The sequence below is a fragment of the Aethalodelphis obliquidens genome, unplaced genomic scaffold (genome assembly GCF_003676395.1).
Source record: "Aethalodelphis obliquidens isolate GAN/ISIS:26980383/991018 unplaced genomic scaffold, ASM367639v1 scaffold53, whole genome shotgun sequence".
NCBI classification, from domain to species: Eukaryota; Metazoa; Chordata; class Mammalia; order Artiodactyla; family Delphinidae; genus Aethalodelphis; species Aethalodelphis obliquidens.
Window position 1 is genome coordinate 5,701,781 of NW_020837997.1, and position 21,550 is coordinate 5,723,330.

General features: G+C 56.5%; 1 protein-coding gene across 8 annotated transcripts; it reads left to right on the forward strand.

The window, feature by feature from the left end:
* Nucleotides 1–599: 599 nt before the first annotated feature.
* Nucleotides 600–20,006, forward strand: ZSWIM4 (zinc finger SWIM-type containing 4). 8 transcript variants are annotated; one of them, XM_027084945.1, is made up of 14 exons: nt 600–971; nt 3,008–3,209; nt 4,812–5,168; nt 6,692–6,771; nt 6,926–7,076; nt 7,972–8,139; nt 8,804–9,163; nt 10,483–10,620; nt 10,963–11,217; nt 11,846–11,981; nt 14,224–14,378; nt 15,840–16,003; nt 17,472–17,553; nt 17,965–18,964. In XM_027084945.1, exons 1-14 carry the CDS (start codon nt 819–821, stop codon nt 18,822–18,824), a joined length of 3,261 nt encoding a protein of 1,086 aa, XP_026940746.1. In that variant the 5' UTR covers nt 600–818; the 3' UTR covers nt 18,825–18,964. The 8 variants fall into 8 exon arrangements, with proteins under 8 accessions (XP_026940746.1, XP_026940752.1, XP_026940749.1 ...); XM_027084951.1 differs by having other exon boundaries at nt 600–748; nt 4,888–5,168; nt 6,692–6,840; XM_027084948.1 differs by having other exon boundaries at nt 601–748; nt 6,692–6,840.
* The last annotated feature ends 1,544 nt before the right edge of the window (nt 20,007–21,550 follow it).

Below are 21,550 nucleotides of genomic sequence, written 5' to 3' on the forward strand. Positions count from 1 at the left end.
GCTTGGATTGGGCTCTATTTCTAGCGAGGGTGTCCGCAGCCCCCATAAACTCTACCAAGGGACCTGTGATCCCTCCATCCCGCAAAGCATCAAAACTTGACCCGCCGCCCAAAGAGGCTGAATTTCTCGTCACACAGACCAGAGGGAGGCGGGGCTGAGGGGCTGCCCGGGGATCCCGCCGCTCTGTCTCGCTCCCGGGCCGAGCAGTGTTGATTGTCCCCTCGCGGCGCCCGGAAGCGACCCTCAGTAAACAAAGCCTTGTGTGGGCGCAGCCCCAGCTGCCCGCGGAGCGCTGTCCAGCCCTAGTGGGGCGGGGGAGGAATGTTGTGAATGAACCCAGGACCCGCCCCGAAACTCCGCTTAAGGCCGGCGCCGGTGGTCTCCTCCCACTGTGATTGGTCTCCGGCGTCCCGTGATTGACAGCGCTGCTCGCTGAGCGCCCTGATTGAGTAGTCCCGAAAAGACAGGCAGTGCATACAACGAATGAACAGCAGTAACTTGGAGACGGATCTGGCGGTGCAGCCAATGGCGGAGGAGGGCCTCGGAGGCCGAAGGGGGGCCAATGGGGACGGGCGGTGGGGGCGGGACGACGGCCGAGGATAAAGCGGAGGCCGAGGCAGCTTCATTGTTGTGAAGGGTCTTAAAGGGGCCGCATCACCCCGCCGGCCCGGGGGTGGGTGCGGAGCGAGTACCGGGGCGGCCGAGCGCGGACGAAGGACAGGAAGGCGGGCAGGGGTCGCGGGAGACGGTGAGGCGGAGTAGGCGTCGGACCGACCCCCCCCTACACACAGGCCCCGCCCCGGCCCCGGCCAGGCCGGATGGACCCCCCCGCGGCCAAGCGGAGCCGGGACGGCCCCGCGGGACCGGAGGAGCGCGACGCCGGGGCCGGGGCAGTGCGCGGCCGGGGCCGACCCGAAGCGCTGCTGGACCTCAGCGCCAAGCGAGTAGCCGAGAGCTGGGCCTTCGAGCAGGTGACCGAGGAGTGCGGTGGGGAGGGACCCACTCCCAGCCCCGTCCCCGACATACCTTCTCCCCCTGTCCAGATTGCAGCCTCCGGACCTGCCTCCATTGGAGACACCCCCAGAGATCTCCTCCAAGATCCTTAACTCTGCCCGAGACATCCCCTCATCCTCCCATTTCACTCCTTCAAACCCTATGACCCACCCCCATCCCTTCCCCAGCAGCTCTGCCCTTCAGCCCACAAGACCCAGGGGTTCCCTCAGTGCCCCAGATCCCAACTCGGGGCACTTTTTCTCCTCCTGCCCCATGGTCCTCTCACAACCCTGGGTACCTCTCTTTTCCCACCTTATCCTCATCTCCCAATTAGGGCACCCCATTCAATCCTCACTCCTCTCTCCAAGTCCTACAACCTGCCCCCACTTGGGAACAGAGCAGATCTCAGCACCTAGAGACTCCAGATCTCTGTCCTACACCCCCAGTAGAGGACTCCCCCACTTATATAGAGCCTGGCCCCAAGACACCCCTTTCTGTCTCCAATCCCTGCCTCCAGCCTCCAGAACCTACCTGTCCCATGGGGACCCCCTTCTTCTCCTGCAGATCCTTCCCTCAGGCACTAACACTCACACACCCCTCAGTAATTCTGGAACTACCTCCCACCTGGGGCTGCCCAGCCCCTCCTGGCTGGTTGCAGAGATTACTCCATCGTCAGAGTCCCCCCTCCCCATTACCCCATGCTCACTCTCCCCTTGCCCCGCAGCCATCTCAGTCCTTCCAGAGTTTGGCAGCAGGTGTGGGGCCTGGGTTTCGGTACCTGGACAGGTGTACCTGGAATCCTGCCCCTATAACTTCTGGGGGGCCCTGCCAGGATGCCCCAGGGCTGGGTAAAGTCCCCTTTCCCAGCCTCAGTGTGGGTCCCCAAGGAGCTGGGTTGTGGCCAGGACCTGAGCAAGCCTTCCTTGGCCCCCACAGGCTCTGTCCTCTGTTTGGCTTTGGGGGGCTTTCTTTGCTCCCTGGCCTCTCCAGAGTGAGTCTGCTGCGACTGATGGGTCTGGGCCAAGTGTGGATAAGGCGGGCTCTGATTCACGGCCCGGAAAATCCCTCCTTAGTCATCTGCCAACTGTCCCCGAGGCCTGGGCCAGTCACTGGTCCTCCCACTTCCCTTTCAAACCTAGGACTGGGGGCTCTGAAAGGTCCCTGCCCCTTCATTGTGTGTGAGACCCCCCCAGAGTAATCCTAAAACCTTCTCCAGGGCTCCCATGTACCTGCCCTGGGCAGGTCTGGCCCTAGGAAAGCTCTTGCCCTGCAGAAACTCACGGAATCCTCTGCAGCCTTTTGGGAGTTGTTCTCCTTCTTTGAGGAAACTGGGGCACAGAGAGGTTGAGAAACTTGCCCAAGGACACTCAGCCAGTGAGTAGCAAGCCTGGATTGGAACGCAGGCTCAACCAGATCAGTTCATTGCCCAAAGCCCCCAGGGGTGAGCAGGACACCCCTCCCTTCCTGAGAACCCTTAGCAGCTGGAGCAGAGAGCCTGTCTTGGGAGCTGGAGCTCACCAGCTGTGGGACCCTGAACAAGTGAATTCACTCCGCCTCAGCCTCAGATTCCCCAGGCTGCAAAAATACTGGGTTGTTGCTATGAGAATTAAGGGAACTCGCACACATAAAGCATTTAGCACAATGTAGGCTAAGAACATGTAGGCCTGATCACTGGTCTTCTTATCACATTTGTCTTCCTTCCTCGTCCCCCCTCAAAGCCTGAGAGGTGAGACTACCTTACATTAGGACCCTGAGACCTGACATCCAGGAGGGAAGCCGCAGAAAGTTCCAAAACACTAACAATAGGCCAGGTGTTATTGTAAGCGCTGTACATATATTAGTGCATATGTAATATTCATGACACCCAGAAGGCGGGTGCTCTTAACATCTTCTTACACTCGAGAAAAAACAAAGCTCAGAGAGGCAAAGTGACTTGCCCAAGGTCATACTACTTGTAAGCAGCAAAGCCAGGATTCAAGTGCCAGGGTTTCTAACACACCGGGCCTTCCCACAGGTTGAGGAGCGGTTCTCCCGGGTGCCAGAGCCGGTCCAGAAACGCATCGTGTTCTGGTCGTTTCCACGCAGCGAGCGGGAGATATGCATGTACTCATCACTGGGCTACCAGCCCCCGGAGGGCGAGCACGATGCCCGGGTGCCCTTCACCCGTGGACTGCACCTGCTACAGAGCGGGGCCGTAGATCGTGTGCTGCAAGTGGGTAAGTGCCTGCCCCCTACCCCTGCCAGGGAGGCCAGGGGGTCCAAAGCAGACATGGAGGGCTGGGGGAGGTTCCAAATGTCAGGCTTTGATGCCCAGGGAGGGTTGTACAAGATACTATGAGCTCAAGATCAAGGATCTGCCTTGACCTCAGTCAGCTTAGTTGAGGCATAGGGGTAGAGGTGGTAGGATAGGGGGGATAGCAGGGAAGAAGGCAGGGCCGAGGCAGTGGGTTTTTTTTGTTTTTGTTTTTGTTTTGCGGTACGCAGGCCTCTCACTGTTGTGGCCTCTCCTGTTGCGGAGCACAGGCTCCAGACACGCAGGCTCAGCGGCCACGGCTCACGGGCCCAGCCGCTCCGCGGCACGTGGGATCTTCCTGGACCGGGGCACGAACCCGTGTCCCCTGCATCGGCAGGCGGACTCCCAACCACTGCGCCACCAGGGAAGCCCGAGGCAGTGGTTTTGAGGAGCGATTGTAAACCAGAAGTGAGAGGAGGTTCCAGACCTCAGACAGAGGGACCCAGGGACGCTCTGGGTCCAAGGTTTAGAGCCAGAGGTAAGGATGATCCTAGACCTCGGGCTGCAGCGTCCTCGGTGAGAGTGGCTCAGTGATGAGCGACAGTCTTGGACGTCAGGCAGAAAGACTCAGGTGGAGGTTGGGTTCAGAGGTTTAGGAATGGTCTCAGACCTAAGGCAACGAGGCTTCCGTGGGGTCTAGGGTGGAAGGGGGATCATCTGTGAGGAGTGGTCTTAAACCCCAGGCAGCAGGGTCCAGGTGAGGGGAAGGGGTGGAGGTTTAGAGCTAGCGATGAAAGATGATTCTAGACCTCAGGCAGCAGGGCTGAGAAGGGAACCAGTAGAGGTTGAGCCAGAAGGCAGGTGAGCCCTGGAATGCCATACCTCCCACGGGGGCAGGTCATGTCTCCCAGCTGGAGGCAGGGGCTCAGCCAAGATGACCCTCTCTGAACCCTGTCAGCCTGGGGGCCCCCTTGCCTGGACATGACCCAGCTGGCCATAGGCTCGGCCACCTCCAGCCGGTATGAGGAAGCCGCCGTCTCCCTGCATGACGCAGCCAGGGCCAGCTGGGGCCTGAGCTGCCCAACCAGTCGGATGAGCCTGGCATCTGGGCTCCCCAGGGGCCAGGGAGGGGTGGGGGGTGATGGGGTGACCTGGCCCCTGGCCGGCCACTTCAATCCCTCGCCCCCCAAGTATCTTTGGTATCTTCCCAGGAAGTGACAGGGCACCTGGAGCCTAGGCTGTATCCATGATTACCCAAGGGCTAAGAAAATCATCTTCAACAGCATTGCTGTAATAATATTATTCAGAGTTAGAAGAAGAACAAACATTTATTTAGCACTTACTATCTGCCAACAGTGTTCTAAGCACTTGCCAATATTAACCCATTTCATCCTCATTACAAACACATGAGGAGGATGTTACTATTTGTTCCCATTTCACAGATGTGGACACTGAGGCACAGCAAGGTTAAGTGACTTGTGCTAGGTTACTCAGCTGGGATTTGCACCTGGTCTTGCTGTGCACCATGGAAAAGATTACCCATCTCTGGGGTGACACAGCAGTGACAATTTGGTTTTGGTCTTAGGGTTCCACCTGAGCGGAAATATCCGGGAGCCAGGGGGCCCCGGAGAGCCCGAGCGCCTTTACCATGTCTCCATCAGCTTTGACCGCTGCAAGATCACATCCGTGAGCTGCGGCTGCGACAACCGAGACCTCTTCTACTGTGCTCATGTGGTGGCCCTGTCGCTGTATCGCATTCGGCATGCCCGCCAGGTGGAGCTGCGGCTACCCATCTCCGAGACACTCTCCCAGATGAACCGGGATCAGCTGCAGAAGTTCGTGCAGTACCTCATCAGTGCCCACCACACTGAGGTGCTGCCCACTGCTCAGCGCTTGGCGGATGAGATCCTCCTGCTGGGCTCCGAGATCAACCTGGTGCATGGTAAGGGCGCCCCAAGGTCTGATGGGGCAGGGAGGCCCCAGCTCACAGCCATCTCGCTTGCTCTGCCACAGGCATTTGTCACAGCATCCAGAGGTACCCCTGACTGTGGAATTCCCTTGTGGTCCAGTGGTTAGCACTCAGTGCTTTCACAGCTGCAGCCCAGGTTCAATCCCTGGTTGGGGAACTAAGATGCCCTAAGCCACGTGGTGTGGCCAAAAAAAACCCAGAGGTACCCTTGATCCATGAGCAGGGGTGGGGGAGCACCACTGCATGAGGTCAGGATCACACACCTCAGCAATTATACTCCAATAAAGATGTTATAAAAAAAAAAAAGGATCACACACCTCAGTAAGTGGCAGATCCTGGATTTGATCTGGCCCTGGGCAGATGAATGGTCAAGAAATCAGCCAGTGGGAAGATCCAGCCCCAGGGTGGGGGTGTCTCAAGATCACAGGAGCAGGCCTGAGTATGGGTGTGTGGAGGTCATAAGGAGTATGTGTGGACATTAGTGGGTGTCAGAAGTAGGATAGGGTAGGAGATAGACCGGGAGGTGTTATGAGTTCTGGGGTGGTTTGGAGCTACAAGTGTTGCTTAACTATAATGCTAGAAGGATGGAGTAGGATGGTGGGTGAGTAGACGGATGCATAGTGGGTGGAGGCATGAATGGATATTTGAGGGTGGCTATGGGTGGATATAGAAGGTGTTCATGATGGGGTGTTGGGGTGAACTGTTGGTGTGGAAAAATGGATGGAATGAGTGGATGGGTGATTTACTAGGATGATAGGTGAATAGGGAGTTGGTGATAATTGGTGGTAGGGTAGGATGGGATGGGCTTTGATTGGGGAGTTTGAGGTAGTGGACAGATGGGGTTGGTGGAAGACTGGAAGGACCAAGGGGTGCATGGATTGACGGTGAGTTGATGCGTGCGTGAATGTTCTTATGTGAGGACTAACATGGTGGATGGATCAAGTAGGTGGGTGTTTTATGGAGGATGTATGGATGGACCAATGGGCTGGTGGGTGTTTGGGGAGATACATACGAAGGGTGGTTGGTGGGGAAAGAATAGATGGAAAGTTTGGGTTCATTGGATGGATGGATAGCAGAGTTGTGTAGGTCAGTGGATGAATAGGTCAGTGGGTATTTTGAGTGGTTAGTACAGATGAGTTGGAAAGACAAATAGGGGTGGGTAGGTGGATGGATGGACTGGTGGGATGGGTATATAGATGTGAGTAGGTGGGAGTTATGGGCAGGGTGGATGATGGTCTAATGGGGTAGGTAGGTGTGCTAAAGGTTATGATGTGTGGATGGAAAGATGCATGGCATGGCACGGGGGTGTGGACGGATGGTTGAGTGGTTTAAATGGATGGGTAGGTGATGTTTGGGGTAAGATGATGGGTGGATGGATGGATGGGTTTTCAGGTGGGATGGATGGAATTCTGGGATGGTTTGGGTGATTTGAAGGACTGGATGACAGACACCCCCTCCCCCCAGCCCCAGCCTCAGCCGTCCCTCCCTCCCCACAGGTGCCCCAGACCCCACGGCGGGCGCGGGCATCGAGGACGCCAACTGCTGGCACCTGGACGAGGAGCAGATCCAGGAGCAGGTGAAGCAGCTGCTTTCCAACGGCGGCTATTATGGCGCCAGCCAGCAGCTGCGCTCCATGTTCTGCAAGGTGCTGGCTGGGCGGGTACAGGGGGGCGGGACTAGACTGCTGGGTGCCGGAGCCCCGCCCCTCCTCACCGTTTGGTCCGGCGCAGGTGCGGGAGATGCTGCGAATGCGGGACTCCAATGGCGCACGCATGCTGATCCTCATGACTGAGCAATTCCTGCAGGATCCGCGCCTGGCCCTGTGGCGGCAACAGGGCGCCGGCATGACGGACAAGTGCCGCCAGCTGTGGGATGAGCTGGGTAAGTCCCAGACCCCAGAGTGTGGCAGGCACCCAGGCTTGCCCACCTGAGATTAGGGTCTTGCCCACCTGAGATTAGGGTCTTGCCCACCTGAGATTAGGGTCTTGCCCGTGAATCCTTCCTCATTCATTAGCACCGCCAATGTATGAGGCACTGTACTGAACGCTGGGACTACAGCAAGAAATAAGAGAGATTAAATACCTGTCCTCAGAGAGCTGACACCTAGTAGGGCAGACGGACAAGAAAATCCCACAAGCCCATTAGACCAGGGGTCAACGCGTTTTCCATAGGGCCAGATAGTTAGTTTTGGCTTTTCAGGCCATTTGGTTTTTGTCGCTGTTACTCGATTTTATCTGTTGTAGCAGAAAAGCAGCCACAGACACACATAACAAAGTGGGTGTGGTAGCATTCCAATAAAACTGTATTTACAGACACTATTTATTTGAATTTCAAATCATTTTCACAAGTCACAAAATGTTCGTTTTATTTATTCCCCACCCCCTCCACCATCTAAAAATGTAAAAATAAATCTTAGCTTACGGGCCATTCAAAAACACGTAGCGGGTTCGATTTTCTCCACGGGTGGTAGTTTGCTGACCCCTGTGATAGATGGTGATAAGTGCTATAGAAAAAAAATTTTTTTGCAAAAGGAGTCCAGTAGTCTGGGTTTGAGTCCTAACTTCTGGCTTCCCGGCTGTGTGACTTTGAGCAAGCGATTTTACCTCTCTGGACTGTAAAGTGAAGAGATGATGAATTGCACCCTCAGAGGCCAGAGGTGAGGGTTGAGCAGAGACCAGTGCCCAGCACACAGCGGGCACTCCGTACGTGCGTGCTGCTCCTGCTGCATGAATGTTGAGCCTCCCCCGTGCCCACATTTGCTGCCCTCTCTCCCCAGGGGCCCTGTGGGTGTGCATCGTCCTGAGCCCCCACTGCAAACCAGAGGAGCGGGCGAGCTGGCTCCAGATGCTTACCAAGTGGGACAAGCTGGACGTGTGCCCACTGGAGGAAGGCAACTACTCTTTTGATGGGCCCAGCCTGCAGCCCACCGTAGCCCTCAGCCCAGGTAGGAGAGGGGTCCCCGCCACTCCCCCCAACAAACCATCACTACTTCCTGTGGCCCAGCCACCCCATCATGGCGCTCTGGGGGAAAATGGAGGCAGGGCAGGGGGGACCAGCCCTTGCCTGCCTCCCAGCCCAGAGGGAGTGCCCAGGGCAGGGGCAGCAGGCAGCCCGAGGGACAGCGATGTGAAATACTTAAGATGCCTATAGTTCTGGGCTGGTCTCCTGACTCAGTCTCCTTCTGGCCATGGAGGCAGGAATCAGGCAGGGGGTAGGGGAAACAGATAGAAAAGGAAACGGGTATTGAGAAGAGAGAGACAAGTAAAGAGAGGCAGAGATGGAGGGAGAGAGGGAGAGGGAAAGATAGAGAAGGAGAGGAAAAACTGGAGTGTGGAGGGAGAAAGATGGACAGAGAGTCACAGTTGTTCAAGATCAGTGGTCCATTCATATGAAGGAATATCTCCACTGACACACACACACACACACACACACACACACACACACACACACGCCTTTAAAAGGCTGCTGGAAGGATTTGGGGAGATAACACACACTCATCGCTGCACCTGGAGCCTAGCACCAAGCTGGCACTCAGTGGGGCAGAGCTGACCAGCGCCTGACTGCTAGGGCCCCCCTCATGGGGCTGCATTTGGGCGCCTCTCCCACAGGCCCAGAGGAGGAGGAGGAGGAGGAGGAGGTGGAGGCTGCAGGTTCCCGCCACACCGTGTTTGGCCGCGCCCTGCAGGCTGGGTCGCTGCACTGGAGTGACGCCCACCTGCAGAGGATCCTGGCCAGCGACTCCTACGGCCCCAGCCTCACAAGCAACGGGGGTGGTGACAAGCCAACCTTTGACCCCCAGGGCCGCCCACTCTGGCTGGGCGAGCCCTTCCCCACTGCCTGCGCACGTGTGGACACCCTGAGGGCCCACGGATACCCCCGCCAGGCCCTGCGACTGGCAGGCGCCATAGTCAACACACTCCGGCTGCAGCGGCGACATCAGCTTGAGACCTACAAGCAGCAGAAAAAAGGTGGGCACCAATATTATCATCGTGTCCTGGGGCCGCAGACACAAATGCCAACAGCTGGGGGCGGTGGCAACCTGGAGAGTCCGTGGGTACAGCAGGAAAACAGACCACTCTAGGTGTCTTGAGCAGAAAAAATCTAATGCAGGGGATTGAGGATTCTCAAAACCACTGGAAGGGCCGCAGGATTGAAAGCCAGGGAAGCCCCTGCTTGGCTTCACACACTTGAACTTCAGAAGCACACGAGGTTCAGCAGGCTGTAGCCCTCACAGGGGGGCAGGGCAGTTCCCAAGAGGACAACCCAGAACCTGCTGGCAAACCTCATGTCTGTGCCCTGCAGACAGCCACACACCTGCTGCCAGCTACTGCAGGAGAGTAATGGCCTCATTCTCTCCCACCTTCCACACCTCACACAAAGAAGTCTGGGAAATGTAGTTTCTATAGATCTAGCCACGTGCCTTTCAGGAACATGGACCCCGTGTGGCCAGATCTTCTGATTTTTCAAGAGAAGCCAGAAGTCCAGATTATCTAATGTGGAATTTACTGATTTTTTTCAATATGGGCAACAATTTGAAAATTGTATTAGGAAAAACAAAAGCTCACACTGTGTTGGCCCAAAAATGACACGTTTGTGGACTAGATATGGAGGGACAGGAGAGAGGCTACCAGTTGTGTTCTCTGGGTGATGGAGTTGAGTTGATGGGTCAGTTACCAGGAAATTGAATACAGGGTGTAATGGGGGAGAAATGGGGGCATTGGGATCTGAGCAGACCCCTGACCTAGCCTCAAGGCGTAGGGTTAGCCCCCCCAGAGGAGGTGAGAGCTAAGCTGAGATCTTAAGGATGTTTAGGAGTTTCCCAGGAGAAGAGGAGGGAGCCACAATGTTCCAGTTAGAAGGAACAGCACGGGCAGGAGCCCAGAGGCAAGGGAGAGCACGGCTTGTGGCAGGAGATTGGAGGATGGGCTTCCAGGTGGGGTGGGTGACCACCCCAGGGAAACTTTCATATCAGTCCTTGGGAGCCCTGAAAGCTGGCTGGGCCTGAGAGAGGTGGGAAGGATCAAGGGTTATAAGGAGGGGAACGACACTGGTTGGATGTTTTAGAAAGCACCCAGTTTAGCCAGGCCTGGGTCTGGGTGTGGGACAGGAGGCCAGGGCCGTGGAGGTGAGAGCTGCTGCAGAGCTCAAGGGGCAGAGAAAAGGGTGCTGGGTGGGCAGATGGTGAGTGGGCACTGGGAGGTTGGGCTTGGGGTTCAGGGAGAGGAAGCCCCCCCCGAGGGCTTGGTGGAGGGGGGCTGGGCATTGAGCCTTCTCTTCCTACCTGCAGAGCTACTGCAGAAAGGCTCCACCTGCATCACCAACATGGAAGGATGGGTGGGCCACCCCCTGGACCCCATTGGCTGCCTCTGCAGGGCACTCTTGGAGGCCTGTCACCTAGAGGAGGAGACCCTTGCCATTTACCCAGGTACCCACACTGGGGGCCCCTTGAGGAGGTGGGAAAATCACCACCTCTTGGCCATGCCCTCTTGCCCAGTACCCCTAGAAAGTGAGGCCACGCCCTTACACTTGGCCACACCCCTCGGCCAGTGCCAGGTGCCAAGAGGCTTAGCTTCTGAAAGTGAGGCCACCGTAGGCCTATCTGCTGTTGGAAGGTGGGCCCCACCCCCTGGTGTGTGCGGAAGCAGCTGGGCTCTCCCTAAACCTCCCCCCCCACCCCACACACAGTGTCCGTGTTTAAGGTCAAGGACCACTGGAGTCCCAGGAAAAGGGGTTCCCCTCTAACTGCCCTGGTGTCCTTCTCCCACAGAATCAGGCCCTGAGAAGCGGAAGGTGGCCTACCAGCACGTCCCGGTGCCCGGGAGCCCTGGGGAGTCCTACTTGGCAATGGCGCTAGAGGTGGCACTGCTGGGCCTGGGACAGCAGCGGGCCCTGCCTGAGGGGCTGTATGCCCAGGACAAGGTGGTACGCAACGAGGAGCAGCTGCTGGCCCTGCTGGAGGAGGTGGAGCTGGACGAGCGGCTGGTGCAGGTGCTGCGCAAGCAGGCGGGACAGCTGCTGGAAGGTGAGGCCCCACTGCTAGCCTGGCCGTTCCTGAAAGATAGGGTCCTGCCTCTGTACTGTAGTGGCCTGGTTGTTGCTGGATCGGGAGACCCCGCCCCTAGCTCCACCTCCTTGTCCTTACTGCCTTTCCACACCTTGGCAGTTCTTAAAAGGTGAGCTCCAGACCTTGGCCCCGCCCCCAGCAGTGCTGGCAGCCAATAACGGCTTTGAGTGATGAGGCCCCTCCCCACCCCCTGCCCACTTTGGAGCCAATGAGCCTAGTCGCTGGTGCCCAGCTAGACTTTGATTGGCTCTGCCCACGGTCCTGCCTTGTGAGGCCCCTCCCCTACTACAAAAGGAAGCTGGCTTGGCCACACCCCTGGAGCAGGTGCAGCCCCACCTCCACCCTCTGGCCCCACCCTGCGTCTGAGTCCTGCCCCCTATCCAGGGGTGCCCAGGGTCTCTTTTCTGTGGATTTTCCAGTGCTTGTCTCAATCTTAGTCCTGTGCTCCTACCGCCGGGACCTCTCTAGCCCCAGCCACTCTATCCTGAGTCTGCCCATCCCACACTCAGAGCCTGGGGTGTGGGGAGACCTGGGGAGGGGCCGTGCAAGCCCACACCCTGAGGCTGAGCTCAGGCTGCCCCTGCAGGGGGTCCTTTCAGCGGCTTTGGAGAAGTGCTGTTCCGGGAGAGCGTGCCCATGCACACCTGTGCCCGCTACCTGTTTACTGCACTGCTGCCCTACGACCCCGACCTGGCCTACCGCCTCGCGCTGCGAGCCATGAGGTGAGGAGAGGCAGCTGGGGACTCCCACTGGGCCGGGCAGGATTGGGGAATGGGAGGCTACTGGGAGCCACATCCTTCTGCCTGAACTCACAGCTTGGTTCATTCAACCTCCCTCATCCGGGCATTCCAGACTGCCCTGTGCTCTTGATTACACACTAGAAATGTCATATTATTTTGAATTTGAGAAATATCCACATGACACAGAATTCAGAGTCCTTTTCTAGGCAGGTTTGTCCCAACTTACCCAAAGCTCTCTGGAGGCAAGCAGTGGTACCACTTTCTTATCTATACTGCAAGAGTCCATATTTCTGCAAACCCATAATCTGAAAATGAAAAGTTGGTTCTCCTTTACTCCATGACACATACCGCACCTATTCTTTGCACCTTGTTTTCACTGAACATCTGCATCTTAAAAGCTATATCCTGTCACATAGCATGTGAACCACTGTAGGGATACACCAGGAAAAAACCAATCTGGAGCTGATAGACATTTACACTGTTTCCAAAAAGATGTTGCAATGAATAACCGGGTTATTTCCCATGTGCAACAGCAAATCATAGAAGCAGAATTTTAAAAGGCCCTGTCTCTAGTGAACCATGTCCAACAAATAAAGTGAAATCTGTCCCCCATCCTCTGATCCTATTCTCCAGAGGCACCTATTAACAATTCGGAGTGCATTTTTCCAGAATATTTGGAAAGAATCATCTGTTAGGAGCCATGCTTTAGAGAACACTCTTTCATGTGCTCGACTTTTTTCTAAGCCAGTGCCAGCAGATTACAGCCCACGGGCCAAATTTGGCCCGCTGCCTGTTTTTGTGCAGCCCATGAGATAAGAATGGTTTTTGTATTTTGAGATAGTTGGAAAAAAATCAAAACAATATTCTGTGACACATGAAAAGTATGTGAAACTCCAATTTCAGCATCCAGAAATAAAGTTTTATCGGCACAGAGCACCATTCACTCATTTCCTTATTGTCTTAGGCTGCTTTTATACAACAGTGACAATTGTGACAGAGACCAAATGGCCCACAAAGCTGAAAATATTGGCTGTCCAGCCCTGTGCAGAAAAAGGTGCTGACCCCCCCGATCTAAGTCTGTGACTCACATAGTGAAATAACTATGTTTACCCCCATTTTACACATAAACAGGCTTAAGGTGTGTCCCGAATTATGTAGCAAAGTCATTTAGATATTTGGAACCAGGACGGTCTTGACTCCTATTCCATGCTATTGATTACATTTAACAGCTTTGAAAAACTTCCTTAGCACAGAATGCATGTCAACAGTGAGCTGCTGAACAAAATATCTTAGGGGGGACGTTGAGTCATTCAACAAACATTTGTTGTTTACCTGCTGTGTGTCAGGCATTGTTCTGGTGCTGGAGAGGCAGTGTCGGTGAACCAAAGAGTCAAAAATTCCTGCCCTCATGGAGCTGACCTTGTAGTTAGGGAGAGACAGTAAATAAATTTTATAGGTAAACTATGCTGTATGTCAGACAGTGACATGCAAGAAAGGGGTGGAAGGAGTTGGGAGTAGGAAGTTGCACTCTTCCATGTGTTGGGCATGTCAGGGAAGAGCTTCTTGAAAAACATTTGAGCAAAGACCTGAAAGAGGTGAGGAGGAGTCACAAGAATGTCTAGGGGAGAGTGTTCCAGGCAGAGGGAACAGTTCGTGCAAAAGCCCTGAGGTAGGGCTGTGCCTGGTGGTATGTGAGGGATGTCAAGGGGAACAGTGACTGTAGCAGAGTGAGCGAGGGGTGGGGCCACATCAGGACACAAGTAATCCCCTTACGTCTTTATCAGCCCTTGGTGCGTGAATAGAGCATCATTTATTTAATCAACCCCACAGTGATGGGTATAAACAACACTGCAACGAACATCTTTTTTTTAAATTTTTATTGGAATATAGTTGATTTACAATGTTGTGTTAGTTTCAGGTGTACAGCAAAGTGAATCAGTTATACATATATCAATATATATATCCACTCTTTTTTGGATTCTTTTCCCATATAGGTCATTACAGAGTACTGAGTAGAGTTCCCTGTGCTATATGGCAGGTCCTTATTTATCTATTTTATATTGCCGTGAATATCTTGAACATACATCCTCCATCTTTTTGGATGCCCAGAGATTTGCTGGCCTAGGAGGGTAGGCTCTGGCTGAGGCAGGAGGCCTTTCTCTCCTAGAGAGGATGGAGACACCAGCCTTGTCTCAGGGCAGGGCTGCTTCTCTCCTCACCACAGGCTGCCCATACTGGAGACAGCGTTTCCAGCTGGAGAACCTCACGGCAACCCACTGGATTCCATCGTGAGCAACCGCTTCCCCCGCTGGTTCATCCTCGGCCACCTGGAGACCCGCCAGTGTGAACTGGCCTCCGCCATGCTGACCGCTGCCAAGGGTGAGGACAGCAGCTGCCCCCCACCCCCGTCCCCCTGTCCTCCTTTACCTTAGTCCCCTCCCTCCTTTCCCTCATTCCTTCCTGCCTGCTTTTTATCCTTTTGCCGTATCCCACCCACAGTTTTCCTTAAGCGCATTCTTTTTTTGGCCACCCCACACAACATGTGGGATCTTAGTTCCCCAACCAGGGATCAAACCCACGCCCCCTGCAGTGGAAGCGTGGAGTCTTAACCACGGACTGCCAGGGAAGTCCCTCCTTGAGTGCTTTCTATATGTACCAGGCACTGTCCCAGGTGCTGAGCTTGCAGCAGCGAACAACACTGTCCCAAATCCTGTGCTCTGTAGTGTTCATTCTAGTGAGGGCAGACAGACAATACATAAGGTAAAGAAGATAGTTACGCAGTGAGAGGTAATAAGTGATAAGGAGGGGAATAAAGCAGGTTGACACTTAAGCCAAGACATGACAGTGAAGGTGGAGTCATGCCAGCATCTGGTGTCTTAGCTCAGCTGCCGTAACAAAATACCGTAGACTTGGTAGTTTAAACAACAGGAATTTATTTTCTCACAGTTCTAGAGACTGGAAGTTCAAGGTCAGGGTGCCAGCATGGTCAGTTCCTGGTGAGGGCTCTCTTCCGGGCTTACAGACAGCTGCCTTCTCACTGCCTCCTCACATGGCAGAGAAAGGGAGAGCTCTGGTCTTCTCCTCTCCTTATAAGGACACTAATCCCATCCTGGGGATCCTAGCCACATGGCCTCCTCTAAACAAAATTACCTCCCAAAGGTACTATCACGCTGGAGGGTTAGAGCCTCAATATGTGAATTTTGGGGAGGACACAGTTCAGTCCATAGCATCTGGGAAGAGCATTCCAGGCAGAGGGAACAACCAGTGCAAAGACCCTGATGCTGAACTGTGCCCGGTTATGTTTGAGGAACAGAGAGGAGGCTGATGTGGCTGGAGCAGAGTAACAGAATTGTAGGATCTGGGCCAATGATAATAATAGTAATAAAAGCTCGCATTTGTGTAACTCTTGCCATGTTAAGGCCTTTACAAGTATAAGCTCACTGCAGCCCCGTGAGACACATACCATTGCATTAGTATTACCCTTTGTACAGATGGGGCAGCCAAGGTACAGAGAGGTGAAGCGACTTGCTCAAGGTCACACAGCTTGTGAGTGGCAGGGATTTGGACCCAGGTATCTGGGTCCAGAATCGGTGCCCTTGACAGTTAGGGGTCCAGTGGGTCCCTGGGTGGCTTCCTCCCACTGGAAAGGAAGGGGCAGAGGAGAGAAAAAGGGGAGTGCCAAGAGTGGTCTAGGTCTTCATAGAACCATTGCCAGGTGCCTCACCGTCCACATTCACACATTTGCACATTTGTAGAGGAACCAGTGTGAGCAGGTCAGGCAGCAGCAGGGGCTGGTGCTGGGTATGCCCACGATATCCTCTGTCCCTCCCCCAACCCCAGGAGACCCCAAGTGGCTGCACGCAGTGCTGGGCTCCATCCAGCAGAACATCCACTCTCCAGCCTTGCTCTTCAAGCTGGCGCAGGACGCCTGCAAGACTGCCACGCCGGCCAGTGCACCACCAGACACCACACTGCTGGGCATTGCGCTGGAGCTTGGCCTGCAGGTAACTGGCCGCAGGGAGGATGGGGGCAGGGGGCTGCTGCCTGAGGGCCGGCCAGGTGAGGGCCACTTGGGGGTGGGACCTGAGTGTGAGGTCTGCCTCTAGGGGCGGGGCCTGAGGGTAAGCATCGCCTCTGGGGGCACGGCCTGGATGTGAGGGGCACCTCTTGGGCAGGTCTACAGAGGAGCAGGGTGAGTGAGTAAGTCCTGAGAGTGAGGGAATGGAGTCACCAGTGAGGGTGGGGCCTATGAATGAGTGACTCAGTAGCAGAGCCTGAAAGTGAGAATCTACTTCTGGGGGTGCGGCTGAGGACAAGGAAAGGGGTCACGGAGCATGCAGGTGAGTGGACTGGCCACAAGAGAGAGCAGAACCTAAGGGTGCTGGCCTTGGGAGTGGGGCCTGGGGCTGGTGTGCCGTAAGAACCATGGGTGGGCGGACCTGAAACTGAAGGGGCAGAACCTGCCCGCAAGGAGCTTTCTTGGGGAAAGGGCCTGTAGGGGACTGCAGCCTAGAAGGAGGGGTCACCGCTGAGGGGCGGGGCTTGGGGATAGTCCTGTGAGTGAAGAGCCGCCTCTGGAGGGCGGGGTCTGTGGTTGAAAGTCATGGAGGCGGGGCCTGCAGGTGAGTGTCCAGGCCATCCTCAGGGGCTGGACGAGGGACAGTGCTGCAAGGGCAAGGCAGAGGCATGGTTGCAGCCTGAGGGGATAGACAGATATGGGGCTCATGGGGGCGGGGCCTCAGACGGTGGCCAAAGTAAAGTAACAGAATAAGGTACAGATTCGGGTGATACCTTCCCAGGTAGAACTGGCCAGCAAAGGGCTGGCAGGAGGCAGAATTGGCCTCTGAACAACCCCCTGAGGGGGGGCGGAGCCATTGTGGGGCACATGTGGGAGTTGAGATAAGGGTGGTGCTTTAGGCAGGTGACCCACTATTTAGAAACTTCCGGACAGGGCCTGGGGATGGGGCCTCAGAAGAGAGGCCAGCAAGGAAGGTGCTTATTGCGGGTGGGACCTGAAGAAGGCGGGACCTGTAGGGCAGGTGCTTTGTTTGGGGCTGCAGGGGGAAATCTGCTGACAGGAAGCATGGAACTTTCCAGAGAGAAGGGACAGGTTGGTTTGTGGTCCCAGGTAGGATCCATGGGGCCTCAGAATAACACCAACACTAGCAGTAATGGCTGGCATCAGCTGAGCACCTTGAAGAAGTAGGCACCGTGCAAAGCGCTTTACCTACATACTTTCACTTAATTCTCACAACTCGATGAGGTGGATACTGTTTTTACCTCCATTTTACAGATGGGGAAGCTGAGGTCCAGAGAGGTGAAGCCCCTTGCCCAGATTGTATGGCTCATTGATTCAGCCCTTAACTTCCAAGTTTCCCGGGGCCCTTAAGGATCCCCCGCCCGCCCCCCTTCCACACGCCAGCCCTGGCTTGGGTGACCCCCTTCTCTACCCCTCCCCATCCCATGCTGCAGGTGATGCAGATGACCCTGAACACCATGACCTGGCGTCGGAGGGAGATGGTGCGCTGGCTGGTCAGCTGTGCCACGGAAGTCGGTGAGAGTCCCCAAGGGGACCCGCCACCCACCTCCCGGTGGAACTGGGCAGGCATGAGGGAGAAGCAGAGCCATTTCCCCGACTCCAGCCTGTGCTCAGGCCTAGGCCAGGAGGGAATGTTGGGAGGGGGGACCGAGCTGGACAAAGACCTGGAGTCTGGCTAGGCTGAAGTGGCTTGGAGAAGGGACAGTCCCTCCAATGCCTAGCCCCCACCCCCCAGATCCCACCCAGCCCAGCTGCCCTCTCCTCCCTTGGAAAAGTAAAGTGAAGTTTCTGTCAAGCCAAGAGTGGCGGTAGAGGGGGTACAGCTCTAGCCTTGGCTGGTGGGGATAGTAGGTCGGGATAAACCCATGCACACAGGGTAGCCCCCTGTCCCATTCCTGACCAGTGTCACCCTGTCCTCTCCCACAGGCGTGCAAGCCCTGATGAACATCATGCAGAACTGGTACTCCTTATTCACACCGGTGGAGGCAGCCACCATCGTGGCAGTGACGGGCACCACCCATGCCACGCTGTTGCGGCTGCAGCTGGATGCGCCCCGGCGGGAGGAGCTCTGGGCATGCGCCCGCACCCTGGCCTTACAGTGCGCCATGAAGGACCCGCAGAACTGCGCCCTACCCGCCCTCACCCTGTGCGAGAAGAACCACGCGGCCTTCGAGGCGGCCTACCAGATCGTGCTGGACGCCGCGGCCGGAGGCCTGGGCCACGCCCACCTCTTCACCGTGGCCCGCTACATGGAGCACCGCGGCCTGCCGCTGCGGGCCTACAAGCTGGCGACGCTGGCCCTGGCGCAGCTCAGCATCGCCTTCAACCAGGACAGCCACCCGGCCGTCAATGACGTGCTCTGGGCCTGCTCGCTGAGCCACTCGCTGGGCCGGCACGAGCTCTCCGCCATCGTTCCCCTCATCATCCGCAGCATCCACTGCGCCCCCATGCTCTCCGATATCCTGCGCCGCTGGACCCTCTCGGCGCCCGGCCTGGGGCCCCTCGGGGCTCGCCGGGCTGCCAAGCCGCTGGGCGCCGACCGGGCGCCGCTGTGCCAGCTGCTGGACGCGGCGGTGGCCGCCTACATCACCACCAGCCACTCGCGCTTGACGCACATCAGCCCGCGGCACTACGGCGACTTCATCGAGTTCCTGGGCAAGGCCCGCGAGACCTTCCTGCTGGCGCCCGATGGGCACCTGCAGTTCGCCCAGTTCCTGGAGAACCTCAAACAGACCTACAAGGGCAAGAAGAAGCTCATGCTCCTGGTGCGGGAGCGTTTCGGCTGAGGGGCAGCTGGCAGGCGGTGGGGACATCCGCCTTCGCCCCTGCTTCTGTGGCACCCGCCCTCCATCACGGGCCTCAACACTGGAGGCCTATGTGGCATTTCAGTATTAAGTCAGGGAAGGAGCCCGGCTGCAGCTGGGTGGTCTGGCCTGCCATCCCCTCCAAGCCCAGAAGGAGGTGGGAAGCAGGGGGTCGCATCCTGCCACATGCGTGCCTAGGGCACATGCGTGCCTAGCGAGTGTGCAAGACGCAAGGATCAGAAGCCATACCACCACCCAGAGGCCTGGAAGGGGGTGTGTGCTTGTGCAGCCGGTATGACCCCACCCTGAGCACCCCAAAAGCAATAGGCAAGCTCTCCCTCCCCAAACCCACAGGTCTCCCTTGGGCTGGGGTGGATGAGCTGGGAGGCAGGACTTTCCAGAAACTGGCTCTCAGAGTCAACGTAGCAGACCCTCCCTGCAACCAACTCTGGGTGCCCGGAGGGCTTGCGTTAGGGCATCTAAACTCCTTTTGTACCCTCCCCTCACTGCCTCAGGGGTCCCACCCGCAGGCCTGCGCCCCCTCCAGGCTGCAGAGCTGGGACCAATGGCTCACCCCCACTGAAGGATTTGAAGAGGCTTCAGGCCTCAGCCACATACCTCACCACCCGTCCCGCCAGGACTCCCATTCCCTTGGGTGCCAGGGTCCCAGGGTGGGCTGGGGGCTCATTACTGTCCCTCCCCCTACCTGCTAGTCACTGGACATACAACTCAGGAACCGAGCCAGGCTCACACTGTCCTCCAAACCTGGTGTGTGTGGGGGATCCAAGCGCAGGCAAGCCAGGGACCCCCCCCTTCCCCCTGATCTAGAAAGGAAAGAGGCCAACATCTTAGCATTTTTTGGCCCTCTGTCTCTCCCTTTCTGATCCTCTGCCTCCCTGCTCTGCCCTTCGTCTTACTCCCCCTTCCCATATTTCTCTCCATCTAGCCTGTCTTTCTATTTGCATCCCCAAGTCCCAGCTGCTGTCTCTCTTTGGCCTCCCTTTCCCCCACCTTGGCCCAGGGAGGAGAGTGTCCCACCCCACAATCACCCTCCTCTATCTTTTCTCCTCTTGTAATTAAGTACAAAGATTACCACATTTTGTAACTTTTTTCTATTTATTGAACCATATATTGTATTTCCTTTTTTTTAAAGGTTGAACACAGCTTGTTCTTTTTAATTTTATTTTGAGACTAAGGCATGTTCTGCCCCCGCCCGCCGCCGCCGCCATTGTGGCCCCCTGCCAGGGCTTCCTTTCCCCCCCCCACAGAAAATCTCCAGCCTCTTCTCTGGGTACAGCTTCAAGTGAGGGGTGCAATGGGAGCCACTGCTGGTTTCCTCCAGTGGTGACAGTATGGATGATAGCAGACAGGGAGAGAGAGCTCACTATGAGCAAGCCGGGGGCTGACACCTGCGCTTTACACCTGTCATCTGTTACAACACCTGTCATAACAGCGCTACGAGTCGGTAGGATTAGCATTCCTATTTTACAGAGGAGAAAACTTGAGGCTCCAAAGTTTAAGAAAGGGCACTCAGTTTTAGAAAGCGACAGAGCTAGATTTAGTACCTTGCTGGGGTAGGGCCACTGATTGCTCGCCCCGGGCTGCATGGGGCATGCAGCGGTGGGAATGGCCACTAGGGGGTGCCCTGGCTCCAGCACTAGCTATTGGAGTCAATTGCAAGTTTCTGAGCACGGGACGGTGGTGCGTGTCAGGTGCTGGGTGCAGCTGGGTGGGGAAGACACGCCCCCCAAAGGTGGAAACTCGGCTTAGACAAGGCCTTGGTGGGTGAGGTGAGTGGGGGGGCGTGTCTGGGCTCCTACACCGCGGATGAGGCTCCCAGTCCCCAAATAGAGTGAGGGATCTGGAGGATGGCAACAAGGCCCTTGGTTGCCTTCCTTTACTGGCTTCCTGCCTTTAGAGAGTGACGAACAGAGGGACAGACTGTCTGGGTCACCATCAGGGCCGGGGCAGGCGAGGACAGAGGCTTCCCGGAGGGGCGGGGCTCAGAGCGAGGCTGGGCGGAGCCGGCCGCTAGAGGGCGCCGAGGGTCCGCGCGCAGCAGTAGGCGGGCCTTCGGTGGCGGTGGGCCTGGCGATTGGTTCGTGGCTCCTCCCTGCGCTGGAGGGAACCAGTTGGAGGCGGTCCCACCTCCTGCCCCGCCTCACGTATTCCCGCAGGTATGTGCAGGGAGACCCCCCGCTGACCCGCACGCTCCTTAGTGCCGCCTGGAGGCCTGGGAGGGTAGGAGTGGCAGTTCTGAGCACTCTACATCAGCTTTGGCCCTTGTGGTCCCAGCTCCCTCCAAACATCCTCAGACCTGGGGTGCCCCTTACCGTGCCCCTCACCTCTCAAAGTCATCTACAGATGTTCCCCACAGACCTAGGGCGTGACTCAGGTCCCAGTCACAGCCAGATGTCCCCCTTGGGCCCACATACACACCTCAAGCCCAAGTTCCCCACCAGCCTTCTCAGATACCACACACCCCAAATCTTACCCCCAGCCCCAGTTGTCCCTTATGTCTAAATCATCCCCAAATGTCACTAGATCAAAACCTTCAGGTCCCAGTTATCCCCAAATGTCCAGTGTTTCCCTTAGGGTCACCCCCAGCCAGCAGCTTAGATTGGGTCCCGTTCTCTCCCACGCCCAGCCCTGGATGTGGGGCATGCCTCATCACGATCCCATCTAAGTCCCTCCAAGAAGAGTCCTCC

Excerpts from the sequence above, each read along its gene's own strand:
- ZSWIM4 (XM_027084943.1), top strand. The coding sequence starts at position 819 with ATGGACCCCCCCGCGGCCAAGCGGAGCCGGGACGGCCCCGCGGGACCG. Across the intron at positions 5,169-6,691 it reads CGAGATCAACCTGGTGCATG|GTGCCCCAGACCCCACGGCG; the intron begins GTAAGGGCGCCC and ends CCCTCCCCACAG. Across the intron at positions 9,164-10,482 it reads CTACAAGCAGCAGAAAAAAG|AGCTACTGCAGAAAGGCTCC; the intron begins GTGGGCACCAAT and ends TCCTACCTGCAG.